This window comes from Nelumbo lutea, chromosome 1 (genome assembly GCF_056320005.1).
Source record: "Nelumbo lutea isolate HS-2025 chromosome 1, American lotus-T2T, whole genome shotgun sequence".
NCBI lineage: Eukaryota > Viridiplantae > Streptophyta > Magnoliopsida > Proteales > Nelumbonaceae > Nelumbo > Nelumbo lutea.
The window spans coordinates 181493585-181510481 of NC_142684.1; the positions used below are offsets into that span (position 1 = coordinate 181493585).

At 36.3% G+C, this 16897-nt stretch overlaps 1 protein-coding gene across 2 annotated transcripts in view; it reads right to left on the reverse strand.

Annotated features, from left to right (window-relative positions):
- Positions 1–7264: 7264 nt before the first annotated feature.
- The window catches only part of ATG6 (AUTOPHAGY 6), a 28902-nt gene continuing 19269 nt past the window's right edge, over positions 7265–16897 (reverse strand). For both annotated transcript variants that reach the window (XM_088961217.1, XM_088961218.1), the window contains exons 9-10: positions 11851–12000; positions 7265–7657 (exon numbers count right to left, since the gene is read on the reverse strand). In XM_088961217.1, coding sequence (XP_088817343.1) covers positions 7408–7657; positions 11851–12000 — 400 coding nt within the window. In that variant the 3' untranslated portion in view covers positions 7265–7407. The remainder of the gene's footprint in view (positions 7658–11850; positions 12001–16897) is intronic.

Here is a 16897-nt window from a genome sequence, read left to right on the forward strand (position 1 = left end):
TATGAGGCAGCATCACAAAATTCTTTGGTCAATTGGAATAAAAGGCAATTCTTCGCCAACATTTGAAGAGAAAGGGCTTATATGGGCTTCAAGTCAAACCAATTCAAGAACTATCAGCAGATCAAAACAAGAAAATGATGCAGAGTACGACATATTCCAAGTTGGCAAGAAGCAAGCTGAAGAGCATGTTGGGAGATCTATTGTACGGGTCTAGACCTGTTCATGGGCCAAGACGGGTCGGGCTTTCACTCTTCATTAACAGAATTATTACAGGCCCGAGCCTAGTCCTCATAAAAAGCCCGAGGCCCAAGAGAGAGAGGAACAAAGAGATATCTGTTCAACTTCCTTATATCAGAATAGAGAGAGAGAGAGAGGAAGATAACGAGAGAGAGAGAGAGAGGGCCCGGTCACTCGCTATCGCCAGCTACCACTACAAGCCTAGTTCGTCACCACCAGATAATGATAAAAACGATGAGATAGCTGAAGCATGTCACTGCTAGCTTATGCTCGAAATTGACTTGCTAGAGATTGCTAGTTCATTGGTGGTATTGGTGCCTGAGTTTGCCGAAGAAGGTGAAGTAAAAAAAAAAAAGGTTTCCACGCCACTGCTAGCTTATGCTCGACGTCAGCTTGCTGGAAATTGCTAGTTCGTTGATGGTGCCGATTGGTTCATTGAGCTATAGAAAGACTAAGACTCCAAGAGTGAAAACTGAGAAGCATTGATGAAAAGAGGGAAAGGATTAGTCAGTTAGGGACTTAGGGTTTAGAAATTATAAAAAAAAAATTATATATTTTATATTATCTAAAAAACCGGATCAAGTTGAGCTCAGGCCATGCTTTTTTGACAATTCCCGAGCCCAGCCCGAAAAGTAATCGAGCTGGGATTTTAGGCCCAAGGTCAAGTCCGTAGGCTAAAAAGCATGACCAAGCCCTTTCGGGGCCGAGCTGGGCCATCAGGCTACCCTGCCCATGAACAGGTCTATACAGGTCCAAGCCATGTTCCAATCAAAGCGAGCACAACAAGAATATAGGAGGATGAGAATGACCTATGATCAAGTAGTGGTAAATAGTTTTCTACTAAAAACCCTAAAGTTGCAATTTAGGTATGTAGGTTAGATAACTAACTAAACCCTAGTTTGTGCAACTAGAATACAAAGGTCTTCTTGATCCCAAGGTTGAAAACCAAAGCTGAAGGAACAGGAGTTGCTCCAAGGATATGAATGTCCTCCATCAGTTAGCAATGAAGGAGGACAAGGAGTGACAGCAAGAACTTACCTTAACATTATCACAAAGCAGCTACAAATGGAGATTGGAGATCAAAGATGAAAGAGCCTCCTTTTTCGATCTTCCAACCTAGGACTAAAATATCCATCCAAGTAGAGATGAAAGAGTTGTCCGCACTCTCAACAATGGAGATTGGAGATCCTCCTTCACTGGTTTTCCAACCCAGGACTAAAGATGAAAGAGCATTTTTCCCTTCTTTTATTTATTTAAAGATAAAGGGTAAATGGTCTGAAAATTATCAATAAGGTTAATTTTGGCATTTTTAATTATTTAATCCGCATATGGTGTCACGTGATGGTGCTAGTTGGTGGTCCATTAATGGTAGGTATTGGATTATCACGTTTCCAAAGTTTGGATACCAGATTGTTGCATTTTAATGTTCAGGGACCAAATTGTGACTCGACCCAAAGTATAGGGTACCAATCAAGAATTTTGGGCCTAGTGCCACTTTAGTCCCTAAACTTTAAAATAGGACAATTCAATACTCGAACTTTCAAAACATGTCAATCCAATACCTGCATTAACTAGTCCATCAACCAGTCATTAAGTGGTTTTTGAAAAGATACAAATGCCCTTTGTCATCTAATTCTCTATATCAACCATCCAAACATTGATAAAAAATGAATAGTTCCAACTTTCTTGAATAGAAGAGACAAGGATTTGGGGCTGATCATTTTTTATCGACATTTGGATGGTTGATAAAGAGAATTGGATGACACTCGAAGAGTATTTGTGTATTTTCAAATGCCACTTAATGGCTGGTTGACAAACTAGTTAACGACAAATATTGGAATGGCACATTTTGAAAGTTCAGGGACCAAAATGGTACTAGGCCCAAAATACATATTAATCATATTAATCATGTGGAACTTTCTAACACCGTTGCATCTAAACCACTTTTGTTGGAACCCTCTAATAATATTAGAGGCACAAAAATGTCAAAATTATCCTTAAGCAATTGATATGAAGGATAAATTGATATAAACAACAAAAACAGAGATTGAAAGGATTTGGACTAGTGATTCATATGAAAAGAAAATTGAAAAATAAACATTTTAGTAAAAAATAACTATATGGGTATTTTGGACATTGCCATGCTTCTTTTTAGGCCTTGTTTGTTTTGCGTTATCCAAAGGAAGGTATTTTTCCCTAGGCAAGTGATTCCTATGGAAACATTACCAAAGTAATTATGGAGACAGCGTTTCAGCTTGGCCAACAATTACCAAAATAAGACAAAATAAACAAGGCAATATTTTAGGAGTGTATTAGTTACTCAAATAGCCAATATTTTCTAGAAAAAATTATCATGGACTCCATTGTATTGTAGCAGCAGCGGAACATAGGATTATTGCATTTCCATGGGACCTACCTACTTACTCCTCCCCCAATTTTTACTACAAAATGAATGAGGCCTTAAAGGACTCTAACAAAGGTCCCAAACCCCATTCTAACAAAGGTCAATTTGCAATTACCAAACTTTCAAAGGAGGTTTCAATAATTTACCCAAGCGAAAATTTTGTGGGCCATTCAAATACAAGCCTTGTCAAATTCGAGACTTTTAAGTGTGAAGTTTTATTTAGGTTGTACATTTATAAATTCTTCCATCCCATAATTTTTTATCAATTTATATAATTGGAAACATTGACAAGTGGGGGAATATATCACAATAAAGTGGATATTATAGCACAAATGGGTTTGAGACACTACATTCAGAAAATCAATAAAAAATGATGGGGGGAGCGAAACCATAAATTTCCCTTTATTTTATTTATTATTTTTTTTTTTGGCTTTTGATAGAACTTATTGTTTCATCTAAATACTAAGAACTACTGTTGGTTGCATTTTTTTTTCCTTTTTTGACAAGAACTATCGGTTGCATATTGAAATCATATTTATATCTATTTTGGAATGTTCTTGTATTTCAAAAATAACTGTAAAAATGTCTCATGTCACCCATAGTTAAAGAATAAAATAAAAGTAAAATAGACAATAATAAAAAAAAATATTTTAATGCCTATACTATATTGTTATATTCCTTTATTTTCTATCTTAATTTATTATCTTATGTTATTTTTCTATTTTTGTCTATTTACTTCTGTTTTCCTGTTATTTCAAATCAGCATTTAGCTTAACAGATGTTGCATAGTAGAGGGGGTGTCTTTAATAATACGCAAATATAAGGTAGTAAATATATGAAAATATTAGGGGTGTCTTAGTAAATAACCTTAAAAATATTAACATTTATCAACAACCTTTTGGCGTCATAGAACTTGCCTAAAAGAAATATCAATGACTGAATTCTGTATTGAAAGGACCTATTCACCATTGTCATAAATCTACTAGATCACAGGATTTATTAAGAGAAAGCTAAATAATAGAAAGTCATATACTAAAATATCACTTATAGTTTCATGGATTTATTAAAATCTACCCTATACTTAGCATTTTACTAAAACACTAATTTATAATTTACAATGGATTTAATCAATTTTCCATTAAATGATAGTGGAAAATGACAGTGTTGACCCTAATGTTCATTTTAATAATTTAAACCAAAAGAAAATAAATATAAAATTAAAAATACCATTTTCCCTTAATAAGACACGGACAACCACTCTATTGGCTATATTTGGTAAATTTTGTTTTTTATACAAAAAAAGTGTTAAGGGTATTTTTGGAATAAAAAATCATGGGCCTAATGGCAAAACAAGCACTCCTTAATGAAATGTTGATTAAGTAAATAAGTTGTAAAATATATGGGATGTTTTAGTAAAATGAAAACTATAAGGTAGGTTTAAGTAAATATGTAAAACTATAAGGTGTGCATGAATGGCAATAGGGTGGGGATCCATGTCCCTCACCCTGATTTTGAAATAACCCCCACCCCCAATCCCCGACGGGGAATGGGTTCCCCGTAGGGACCCGAAACCTCAAAATGTTTTCAGATAATAGTATTTTTTTAAAATAAATTTATTTAAAAGAAATACAAATTTTAAACTATAAATAATATTTTAAATATATTTTGATTATATATATACATATAATATAAATAATATAATAGTATATTTAATATAAATAACATTATATATATATAAAATTGGGGTTGAGGTCGGGGTGGGGCGGGGACCTCAATCCCCATCCCCGACCCGACCCCGACCTCAACAAGGGATTCCTATTAATCCCCGTCCCTGCTTCCGCTCTGCCAAAACAATCCTCATCCCCAACCCCATCTGGTCGGGGAAGTCGAGTCCCGTCAAGGATGGGGAAATTTGTCATCCCTAAAAGAGTGTTCTAATAAATGACCCTAATAGAAACACATAAGAGTATACAATTGTTTTATATTTTCAACTTTTAAAATAATTAATAATTATTCACATTTTATATACTACTTTTTATATAAGTTTTATAACACAAAAATAACAATAATTAATTTCAATTAGGTTTATTAATCAAACCAATGAAACCGACCAACCCGATTAACTCGACCCGAATTGGTCGATTTTCTAGTATTTTAGGTTGGATTTGGTTCAAAAATTTCCCAATTCGACCAAGTTTGATTAGTTTCACTTTGGCCATTTGTAAACCGACCAAAATTGAACGACCTAACCATGGATATATATATATATATATTAATACTTACATTTTAAATATAATTTTTAATATGGAAAAGTGGAAATTTTCCCATATATCTTAGTCTAAAATGTTTCATATCATAAATCTAATTTTTAAATTTATTATTTAATAATTGTACTGTAATTTTTGAAATTAAATTAAATTTTTATGTTTAAATCTTTTGAACAAACTAACCAAACCAAAAAATCAATCCAAACTGATACAACTTGAGTGGGTCAATTTTCACAAAAGGTTAGTCGGCTTCAGCTGACCAACTCCCTAACTTGACCAGATCAATTTGATTGCCCAAATAGCCTACGACCAAACCGCAACTCATGAACACTCATAATTTCAACTAAATTAATAGTCTTATCTCTAATAAATAACAATAGTTTAATCTCCAATAATTATTGAAATTTTATAGAAAACATACACAATTATTGAAAATATATTGATAATGAAATATACAATAATTATAGAAATTACAAAAATACAATAAGTACTAAAAATATATTAACTTAGTCAATAAATAGTATAATCTCAAATAATAGTTTATTCTCTATTTAATATTAATCAATAACTTATAACAAAAATACAATAAGTACAATCAATTGAACTTAAAAAATTTAATCTCCAATAATTATTGAAAGATTTCTATTAAATAACAAAACAAAATAAATTTAAACATAATCATTGAAAATACATTTATCACAAAAGACAATAAATATTAATTTTAGTAGATATAATTATATAATAAATATAGATTAAGAGTTTAAAATTATTATTAATAAATATTACTTTTTTAAAAATTATTTTCTCGAATTATTACTTGATATAAGTGAAGTTAATTATTTACAATAGTATGTAAAAATATTAAATTATTATTAATTTCAATATTATGCTATAATTATTTTCCTCTCTTTTAGAAATTTTTTTTAGTTTATTACATAATTTCTTTGTTTTAACTATTTAAAATCTAGTTATGTTAAATATTTTGTTATTTAAAATATTTAGTTATTTAAATACTTAAATAATATGTAAAATATTTAAATTTTAAAATATTAATTATTTATTGAATTAGAGATAATTCAATAAATAGAAATTATCACAAAAGGAGAAAATAGAGATAATTTTGGAGAAAGCGAGGGATAGTGGGAGAGGTGGTTTAGGAGAAATTGTAGGAGAAGAGAATATTTAAGTTATTGGGAAAGTGAATCTCATTGGTTGTTTCAATAATGACATGGAATTAAAAATTGAAAATTTCAAAAAAAAATGAGAAAATAGATAAATAGCTTCTCTCAAAGGAGAGCTATACTGACATGGCAGGACCAGTTTTAATATATATATATATATATATAAAAAGAGAGAAGAGAGAGAGAGAGAGAGAGAGAGAGAGATAGATAGATAGATTCTGTCGGAAAGACGATAAGGGAAAAGCTTTTACCAATCAAACCCTGGGTGAATTTTCAGAATTCATTCCCACTTTCACAATTTGTGGTGTGGTGTCTTTCAGGTATCATGGACGAGCCCGAAGTATAAGATGATTTTCTTGGTGAGTGTTCGGTATCAATGTCGTTTTCTGTTTCATGAGAAAACGGCACCATATAGACACCACATCAAAGAAACCAATGTTTCAAATAACGCCTTCTTGTTTGGTACTGTTTTTTCATAAATATATATATATATGTTGCTCCAAATCATCTTTTGAAAATCGGAAAAATGTGATTTTGAACAACACCAAATTCAATGTTTTTTGAGAAAACGGTGTATTACTACCAGCGGTGCAATGATGAGACATCAATGTGGCATCATCTTGGATGTTAGATAATATAAACCATGTTGAAAACATTGCTGCCAGCACCGGTACCAAACAAAACTAGTATTCCACATGCCCAACACCGTTTTTCTTAGAAAGTGGTGCGATGTTCCCAGCACCGACCACCAATGCCAAATATCTACTTAAACGATGCCATTAACTGGATTTTACAGATTGACAAAATGGGTCATCCATATGACACGTCAAAGTGTCATGGCATTAGGATGGTATTAGAACTACAAAACTTCTATATCTATTCCATAGGTTTGTGGTAAGAGTTGGGATCTTCTGCCAACAAAACACGTTTCAAGTTCCAACCCTCTACCGACTTCATCTAACATCGCACATCTCACTATGAGACTGAGGCCTACCATTTATGAGATGTGCGGTATAAAGATCATGTTGGTGGAGGGTTGGAACGTCTTTTGTTGGCAGGTGATCCGTTAAACCAAGTCAATGGATCGAACAGGCAACAAGGGTGCTAGTAGTTTAACTGAAAGCATGAAAAAGAGGGTTTATGCTATGCTCTATCCCTTGAAATTTTCGTAGAGATTTTGTTGTTGCAATTGATCACCAAGGTGATACAATAGAGAAACTTGCAAATATTTTCATACATAATTACAAACTAAACAAAAGGATTTGCATGCTTATGTCTATGTACATGTTGGTATGGACAAGGGCAGCATGTCATTGTATCATGGGTTGGACAAGTTTCGAGATTCAGACTTGGAGTCTGTAGCATGCTTACTGTACAAAGAACCCATTGCCGGAACTTCAGCATGGGAAGAGACAATGGCAGAAAGAGGCTGAAAATTTGTATTCCCAACAAACCAATACAAAGCCCATTTCAGATTGCAGAGGGTATACTTGAGAGCCTTAGTCCAATTCTCCTGCTTGTTGAAGCTTTGTGTGATTGTGTAGTTCTCCACTCTGTCGTTCTCAATCCTGCAATAATAGCCATGGATAATTAGAATCTGAAATATTTCAAGAAAGTTCGACACCCTTCATATCTTGGAAACAGCCTCTGTGTGTGTAGTGTTAAGGCTGCATACATCTATTCCTCCCCAGATCCCACATTGGCAGAAGCCTCGTGCACTGGGCTGCCCTTATATGGTAGTTTGGTTTACTTATATATGAAGGTGCAACAACTAATGTTAGAACACCTGTACGGGAGGCATCAGACTTTATAGTTATGATGAGTCTTCACCAAGGCATGGCACTTGACCCTTATTTACTTGCACTTAGTCTTAGATGAATTGGCTAAACATTCAGGAGAAGGCCCTTTGGTGCATGTTGGTGCTGATAACATTGTTTTCATTGATGAAGCTAATTAAGGATTAAATGTAAAATTAAACTATGGACAAATACCTTAGAAGCAAGAGGTTTTAAAATATGTAGAACTAAAACAGAATATATGAGGGGTTTTGAAAGAGAAGGATAACAACATTCTTTCCTCATTCTCAGGACCAGTTAGAGTTGGAGACTCTACAAGGGCTTAAAGACCAAGAGATAACTCAATGTGACTTTTTTTGGTACCTTGGTTCAACAATTCATAACCAAGGAGAGGTTGAGGATGTTGCCCGATAAAATGAGAGTATGATGGGAAAAATGGAGGGGATGCATTTTAAGTTTTATGTAAAAGATAAATACCATTTGGATTAAAAGGAAAATTCATAGCCATGTTGTATGGAGCAGAGTGTTGGGCAGTCAATAAAATGTTAAAAAAAATGTGTGGCAGAAATGCATATGCCAAGATGGATGAGTGGAAAAACTAGAAAGGGTAGTGTTAGAAATGAAGTCAATCAAAAAAAAAATCCTAAGAGTAGCTCCAATAGGAGATAAAATGACAGAAAGTAGACTTAAATGGCTTTGGTCATGTGCATAGAAAACCATCAACAGCACCTGTAAGAAGAAGTGATTTGTTGCAAGCTAAAGGGGCGGCTAAAAGGGCTAGGGGTAGACCAAAAAGGACTAGGGTAGTAGTAAAAGATGATTTAAGCACCAATAATTTAACAACGGTTATGGCTTTAAACAAAACGAAATGGTGAAGGATTCATGTAGCCAACCCCATATAGCTGGAATAAAGCTTGGAGGATGTTTATGAGCTTGGATTACTTTTTCCCTAAAGACAATCCTTTTCCATCTGCACCAGTAAAAACTTCCATCCTTTCTGGAAAAGAAAAAGACTTGTCCTAAAGAAATCCATCAAAAATAAAAATAAAAGATTTGTCCTAAACATAAGCTAGATAGATGTTTCTGTGACTAATGGCAACATCTATTTACTTTATATTGTTCAATGCCAATGAATATACTTTTTAATTGTACAATAATATCAAAGAATAATGACATGCACATTACAGTTTGCAGAATTCTATACAAAAAGTCAAAAAAGACCTATGATTCAAGAACATCCTCAACACACACACACACAAAAAAAAACACATTTGCAATATAACTATCACAACTAAAGGAGATAATCCCATGGCTAACCCCCCCCCCTTTTTTTTGGTGGGGGTGGGGGTTGAAATCTCAAGGTATGTATGTGAGGATTCATTTGGGCAAACTGGTGAGATGACAGGCTGTAAATAGAAACTTTCCCATCTTGATTTCTTATAGCAGAAAACAGGGAGGCCTTGATGGTAGATATGCATAAAGTGCAGATCAATGGAACCAATACCAATGTCCAGTCGCCATAGAAATTAAATGACTGAGAGATTGATAGCATGGTGACATTATTTTAAAAAGCTCATGGTTATCATCTCCGAGCTGGTCCAGTAGATTAAGGGTTTAAATGACACAAATCTAAAGTGTCCACAGTGAAGTCATTTTTAACCATCCAAGGGCATGTGGTAATTCCCCTTTCTATCATAAACAGATTTAGGAGCCTACTGTCCCCATTAAAGTGCCATTCGTGTACCACCGTGCAAGGAAAATGTTTAGCCAGAGACAAACTTCTAAGAAAAAGGTTAGAATAGGACTTGGGTCTTCATAGATGCTTGAGGGACCATGAGGCAATATCCACGGTTTCTCTCTCTCTCTCTCTCTCTCTCTCTCGGAACACCTGAAAGAAGTCTTCCTAGATCCCTCAGGCCAGGAGGAGAGGCTTTAGACCTCAAACTCCAGCGGTGTCTTCTCTTGTGCGTCCTTTGAAGCTCTTTCATGTAATCCATCTCCACATTCCCATCTAAGTCGTGAAAAGGTCCTACTCCTAATAGGATAAGAGCTTTTATCTGCAAATTCTATCATGACAAAATCAACACCTTTGAGAATCTTTAGAAAAGAAGGCCATCATGGCAATTATCCCCTCTTTTTCTTTTGGAAGAAGTAAATATTACATTAATAATAAAAAAGAATGAACCTGTACAACAAGAGGTTGTACAAAGGGGATGTACAGCAAATACCTCTCTCAACCCTATACCATCATCCCCCTCCTATTAACAAAATGATTTTCATAAACACAAAAAAAAAGGACTTGCTCTTCCTATAAACTCTTGTTTGTTTTCTCTACGAGGCAAGTGGTGAGAATACTTCTGTCAATTTGCTAACATCATTTGTGAGTTATTCTCCTCTCCATTTGGGTACGGGCGAGCCCCCCTACGGATCTAAAGATGCTCCTCCCACCCGCTTTCTTCATGTTTCCTATAAAAAGGCATCGTTTAGAAAACTGAACCGGACCAGCTGGTCGGATCAGTTAAACTGTGACCCTGCCCTCTGGCCGGTTTGGTCATACATTGAAAACCATAATTCACGAAAAACTGGCCAAAACCGACTGACCATCCGGTTTTACCGGAAAACTGGTGAATCAATCCTGGTTTTATGAAACCGTACGAGTCATTACATGAAGAGAAACTTCAAAATGTTGATGACAAGACTTGAACCCAAAACCTCTTATCTTATTTATGTGCATTGTCTTGTTAACCATTAATCCATTTCTTTGTTTGGATTTATTTGTGCCCTTTTAATGTATTTATTGCTTTGATACACACGTATTTTAAAGAAAGTGTTAGTTAAGAGAGTTGAACCCTGATCATTTATTTTAAAAACTTAAAAAACAAACCATCTATCTACCACATGCAAGTGTAATAATATTTGTGAAATATATTAAATGTAATACTTATATAACTTATAATATATATATATATATATGTGTGTGTGTGTGTGTGTGTATGCCAGATCATCACAGTTCGAACTATGGTTTGACTGCGGTTGAACCTCTGATCCATGAACCTCTCCCTTTTCTGGTTCTATGCCTGGTCAGGTTCTCTAAACATTGGGGAAAAGATTATGTGGAAATGTGTTAGAGCAGCTATCCTTTAGGTGCAATTAGAAGGAAAGGAATTCAAGGATTTTCAAAGAAAAATGAAGAAGCAAAGAGAAAGTGTTGGAGAATGTTTTCGTGAAGGTCCACCATAGGTTTAAGACTTCAGATGGCTTGCATCAGTTCACAATAGATGGCATGCAGAAACTGCCAAGTTGTAGAAGTTTCCCCTTCTATAAGGACCAAGCAAAATCAAATTTGGCATCCACGGGACCATCAATTGCATCAATCTGAACTTTTATGGGTGCAGTCTAGGGAACCAAATTGGAGAAATATTTAGAAATTGGGAGGGCCATATTCAGGCATTATTTTCAGGACCTACGAGTGTAGGCAATTGTAATAAAGTAGAAATATGGGCTTTGCTGCATAAATTGAGGATGGATATAGCGCTCAACTTCAGCAAGTTACAAATTGAAAGAGATTAGAAAATTTGTTTCTTAGGCTAAAAACAGATCAGGTTTGTCGAAATACAGATATATGTTGAGGGAGACTAGGAACCTATTATTGGAGGTTGGAGTCCAATTCAGATGGGTTCCAAGATCAGCAAACTACCTTGCTGATGGCTGGCTAAATCTGGAGCTACTAGACAACAATTGTTTTGGGGTACTATACCTAGGTAAGAACATTAAAGAGATTAGCTGAGGCTTGATGGGATGGAAGGCACTAAACTCTGCAAAACTATATATTTTTTAATGCAATAAAATTCTGATGTTACCAAACCAAAAATAATAAAAAAAAAAATCTAAGAGGAATGAAATCAGACCAACACAAACTTTTCTTCCATTGCCCCAAAGGATTCTCAATATAGAACAAGACTTACTTGTAAGGGAGCTTGAAACACTTTTCTGGTGGTATATTGTTTTCTTGGTCCTTGGAATTTGCAAACTCAGCAAAGTCTTTGAGGCATGTCAAGAACAGAGTCATTGCTTTGTCATAGCGAGTGCTCCAAAATAAGTTAACTGGACCAAACCTGTAAAATAAGTAACAACAGAAAAAAAAAATTAGAAAAGAAGAAAAACACATACATAAATCAAATAGATAGAATACTGTTGTTTTGTTTTTTTTTTAATCAATGGTGACAAGAATTTCATTAATATTAGAAACAGTGTATACAAATTTACATTATCAATTTCAATCTTATTTTTGAGAGACCCAAACCTCTCCCCATTTCTATAATTACAACTTTGCTCAAAACATATTATCCCTCGCAACCCCTTGTTTAGATAAAGTATCAGCCATGTAGTTAGCAGCTCTCTGAACCCATTGCATCATACTGCTCATCATCCATCTAATCTTTTTGATTCATTCCTGTGCATCCAAAGAGATTCTTCATAATTCATCAGCCAACCGATTACCACCTTTGAATCCCCTTCTATTATCAATTTCTGTATATTCAATTCTTTTGCTCTCTTCACACCTTCTGTGACAGCCATAATTTCTGCTCTCAATGTGTCCCTTACTCCAATCGGACCTAAAATCTTTGCAATTACATGACTCTCCTCATTCCTAAACACTCCCTACCCTGATTGCCCCAGGCTACCCATTCTTCTGCCATCAAAATTTAATTTTATATAGCCTTCCTGTGGAGGTAACCCTTCTTATTACTCTATTAACAGAATGTTGTTTTTTTTTAATCAATGAAAATAATTTATTAATCCAGAAATAAGAAGGCAATACAGGAAACCCAAAAAGAGGTACGAGCTGTTCCCTCTTCTAATAAAGTATTACATCAAATTAAACAGAAATAGCCCGAAGTAAAATTACAGAGCAGCCCAAAATAAATTTTCCCTTGAAGCCCCCTGCTTAGCTAACCCATCTGCTAAGGTATTTGCTGATCTTCCCACCCAAAGAGAGGCAACAGTCATGTTTCTTGTGAGCCAGTTGACTTTCCTCAATAAATCTCTGTGTCACCACATAGCTGAAGCTGGGTCCGTCAACCATCCCACAATATTCTTAGAGTCTCCTTCAACTACCAATCGCTGAACTCCTAGTTGTTCTGCAATCTGAATACCTTGTACCACCGCTAAAATCAGCTCTATTAGAGTCTCCTATTCCCACGGGGCCTGAAAACAAGGCTAAGATGTTGCTCTCCATATCTCTCAGCACCCTCCTATCCCCGATGGACCTGGGTTTCCTTGGCAGCTGCCATCAAAGTTCAGCTTTACCCATCCTTCAGGCGGAGGGATCCACACTGCAGATTCCCTGTCCTTCCTTGTATGGCTGTTAGCCACCGATATCCAGTGTCTCCAAATATCATCAAAGGAAAAAGTATGGAAGAAGTCCATTGTTCTCAACCAGTGAATGGCCCCAGTCAAGATACAATCCTCAACAAAAGAGAAACTCTGGGCAAGGGTGGTGGTGAGCATACACGGGCTATTGAACAATGGATGGGATGCTGGTTCACTGCAACGAGCTACCAGAGCTTCACCTTGGAAGGCCATACAAGCGATTCTACCTTGTTTCTTGCCTCTTGGTAAGGTATGAACTCAATTCTGGCAACCTAATCAAATTCTGGGATCAAATCTGGTATGGGAACTCCCCTTTGAAGGACTTGCACCCCTCTTTGTATTCTTTATCATGTTTCAAGAATGAGCCAATTTCTACTTTCTTAGTCCCTTCAAACTCAACCAATGGTTTTGACTGGAACCTTGGCTTTAGAAGGGGATTAAGGGATTCAGAAATTGATAGTGTGCTCTCTTTAATCCAAAACCTTGAAGGAATTTTCTTTGGTCCTGATAAGTCTGATGAAATAATTTGGACACCTTCCTCTTCAGGTCTGTTCTCCTGTAACTCTTTCTTCAAAGTTTTAACCCAACCTCCCCTTAGTCCCCTTCAATCTTTTCCTGTTAAGGAGGGATGGTGCAAGCCTATCCCACCTAGGATTGTGGCTTTTTGTTGGGAAGTTATTCAAGAAAGAATAAATACTTTTGACTGGCTACAAAGGAAGAGGAAAAAATGGTGCCTTTCCCCACACTGGTGTGTTCTTTGAATGCAGGTGGACACCTCCGGCTGACATCAAAAGTCTTTTTGACCCAACTTCCTGTCCATGGCCGAGGAAGATAGGTAACATAATGTGAAGATTGCTAGGGTGGCAATAATCTGGGTAGTGTGGGAAGAAAGAAATGCAAGAATTTTTAGAGAAAAGGAAAGAATAAAAGAGGCACTGATTGAATCAATTCTGATTAGAGTGGCTCAATGGCTGAAATCCTTAGAAAGCTTCTCACATATATCCATTGATGACATCATTAGGAACTGGAAGGAGGTGGCAAACCCAAATGTCAATAAGCAGCCTGTTATTCCTATCTGGGCCCCTCCTGAAAGAGGATTCATAAAGCTTAACTTTGACGGAAGTAGCATTGGAAATCCAGGAAGGTCAGGAATTGAAGGTGTATTCAGGGATGAGGAGGGTAAAGTGTGCATTATTCTCAGGCCCAACAGGTGAAGGAGACTCACTCAGAGCGGATGTAAGGGCAGTTATGGAAGGGGTGCAAAGGGCTAGAACCATGAATGTTAGAAAGCTAATCATTGAAGGAGATTTCAAACTGGTAGTGGCTTGGCTACTAGATGAGGAAAGTAGGATGTGGAAATACAATAATGAGAAGAAAAAATTCAGATGGATCACAAAGGACATGGAACTGAGAATACAGTGGGTGAAAAGAACAGCTAATTCAATGGCTGATGCACTAGCCAAGCAAGGGTTTGGGAGAATTCAAACATTTTGGGCACAAATGTAATTTTTAATTATAATTAAAGTCTAAGGGGAGAGATAAGAGGGCTTGTCTCTTTCCCACTTTCTCTTGTACACTTTCTTTTAAATTCAATGAAGTAATCAGTTATTCATCAAAAAAAAAAAGATACAATCCTCAACAGCCTGAATGCTTCTTTCCTTTTCCTTGAAAATGTTTTAAAAGGCATGGGAGGCGTACACCTAGAGGCGCGCCTTCAAGCCTTGAACACCCTTGCATTCCTTTCTTCCTAGATTGTCCATAAGGCGGCTGCTCTAATACATCTCCACATCATTTTTCCTTTTTTTGTAGGCCACACAAAAAAGGAAGGATCGAACAGCTGACTTAAGTCTGTGGACAGATTCCACATGCACCCAAACAAAGAAAAAATCCAACTCCAAATAGCACTAGAAAAGGAAAAAGATACAAGTGGGAGCAATCCTCACCACTAGACCTGCAAAGTACACACCAGTTAGGGGACAAACACATGAAAGGCCTTTTCTTCTACAAGCAAACCAAGGTATTAACCTTTCTATAAAACACCTCCCAGCAAAAAATAACAATTTTAGGTGGAACAGGTCTAGACCAAATCTCCTTGGTTGGAAAACTCCCTGTCTCAGAGAAGAGCAAAGGAACTTAAAAAGGAAGCACAAGAGAAGTAACCTTCAGGATGAGGGGACCATAATCTCACATCCACACTAAGAGGGTCCAGAAAGACACTGCCAAGAAGAGAACAGATCTGAAACACTGTTAAGTTCATCATCCCTCAAACCTCTCTGAAAACCAAAGTCTCAACTTAAGGACGAGGGAGTAGGAGATGGGAGAAAATGAGAGATAGCTTTTTCCTTGTAGAGGGAAATAGAATAAAGAGACGGGAATTGGTCTTTAAGGGCAACGGTACCCACCCAAGTGTCTTCCCAAAATAAAACAAAATTACCAGAATTGACATCATACCTGACAAGGTTGAGAAATTGAGGGAGGGTACTCTGGATTGTTTTCCAAGGAGATGCCAACATTGCTTAACGTGATACACCCGCATCCCATCCATTTTCCAGTCTGCCATGTATACTAGCTATCACTTCATGCCACAACCTCTCCCTTTTTAGGCCACCTCCACAACCATTTTCCTAAGAAAGCTTTATTCTTGAGAGTCAACCTTCCTAGTCCCAGTCCACCTTCCTCTTTACTCCTACAAACTATTTCCCATTTGATTATAAGATCTTTCTTTTCCTCCCCTGGTTCCCAAAGAAATGTTCTCATTAATCTCTCCAACTTCTTAGCCTCCCTATTAGGAATCCAAAAGTCACTCTACCCCCTATAGAGATTTAGATTCTTTTCCAAGAAGCTAATCTTTTCTCAAACTTTTTCAAAACTAGGGTCCAAAAACTACTCTCTTTTGGGTTTGCCCCTAGGGGGAGACCTAGGTACTGCAAGGGCCAAGAAGAAATGGGACAACCTAAACAATCTGCCACATACTAAAGAATCCCCTCATTCATATTGACACCTACCACACAACTATTATTCAGTATTATCTTCAAATTGGAGACTTTCTCAAAGTGTTGTAGCAATGCTCTATTCCTCATTTTTTGCCTTTCACCCCCTTCACAAAATATTAAGATATCGTCAGCAAACTGTAGATGGGTTACCCGGACATTGTTCCTTCCTATTCTCCAACCATTCACTTCCTCTTCCCTATCTGCCTTAGAGATTAACCTATTGAAAACATCTACAACTAAGGTGAAGAGAAACAGGGAGAGTGGGTCACCTTGTCTAAGGCCTCTACAAGCTGGGAAAAAGTCTTTGACCACCCCATTAACCAAGACTGAGTAATGGCAGGAGCTAATACAGCCCTTTACCTAGTTACACCATCTATCTCCAAAGCCACAACACCCAAGAGCCTCTAGTAAAAAAATCCAATCCACAAGATCATAAGCCTTCTCTAAATCTAGCTTACATGCAAAACCTTGAATCCCCGACTTTCCCGTGTCCTCCACACACTCATTTGCTATTAAGATCTGATCTATTATTTGCCTTCCCTACACAAAAGCACCTTGTGCTTGACTAATGATGGATGGTAGCACTACTCGAATTCTCATAGACAACACTTTAGCTAGGACTTTATAGATGCTTGTCACCAGACTA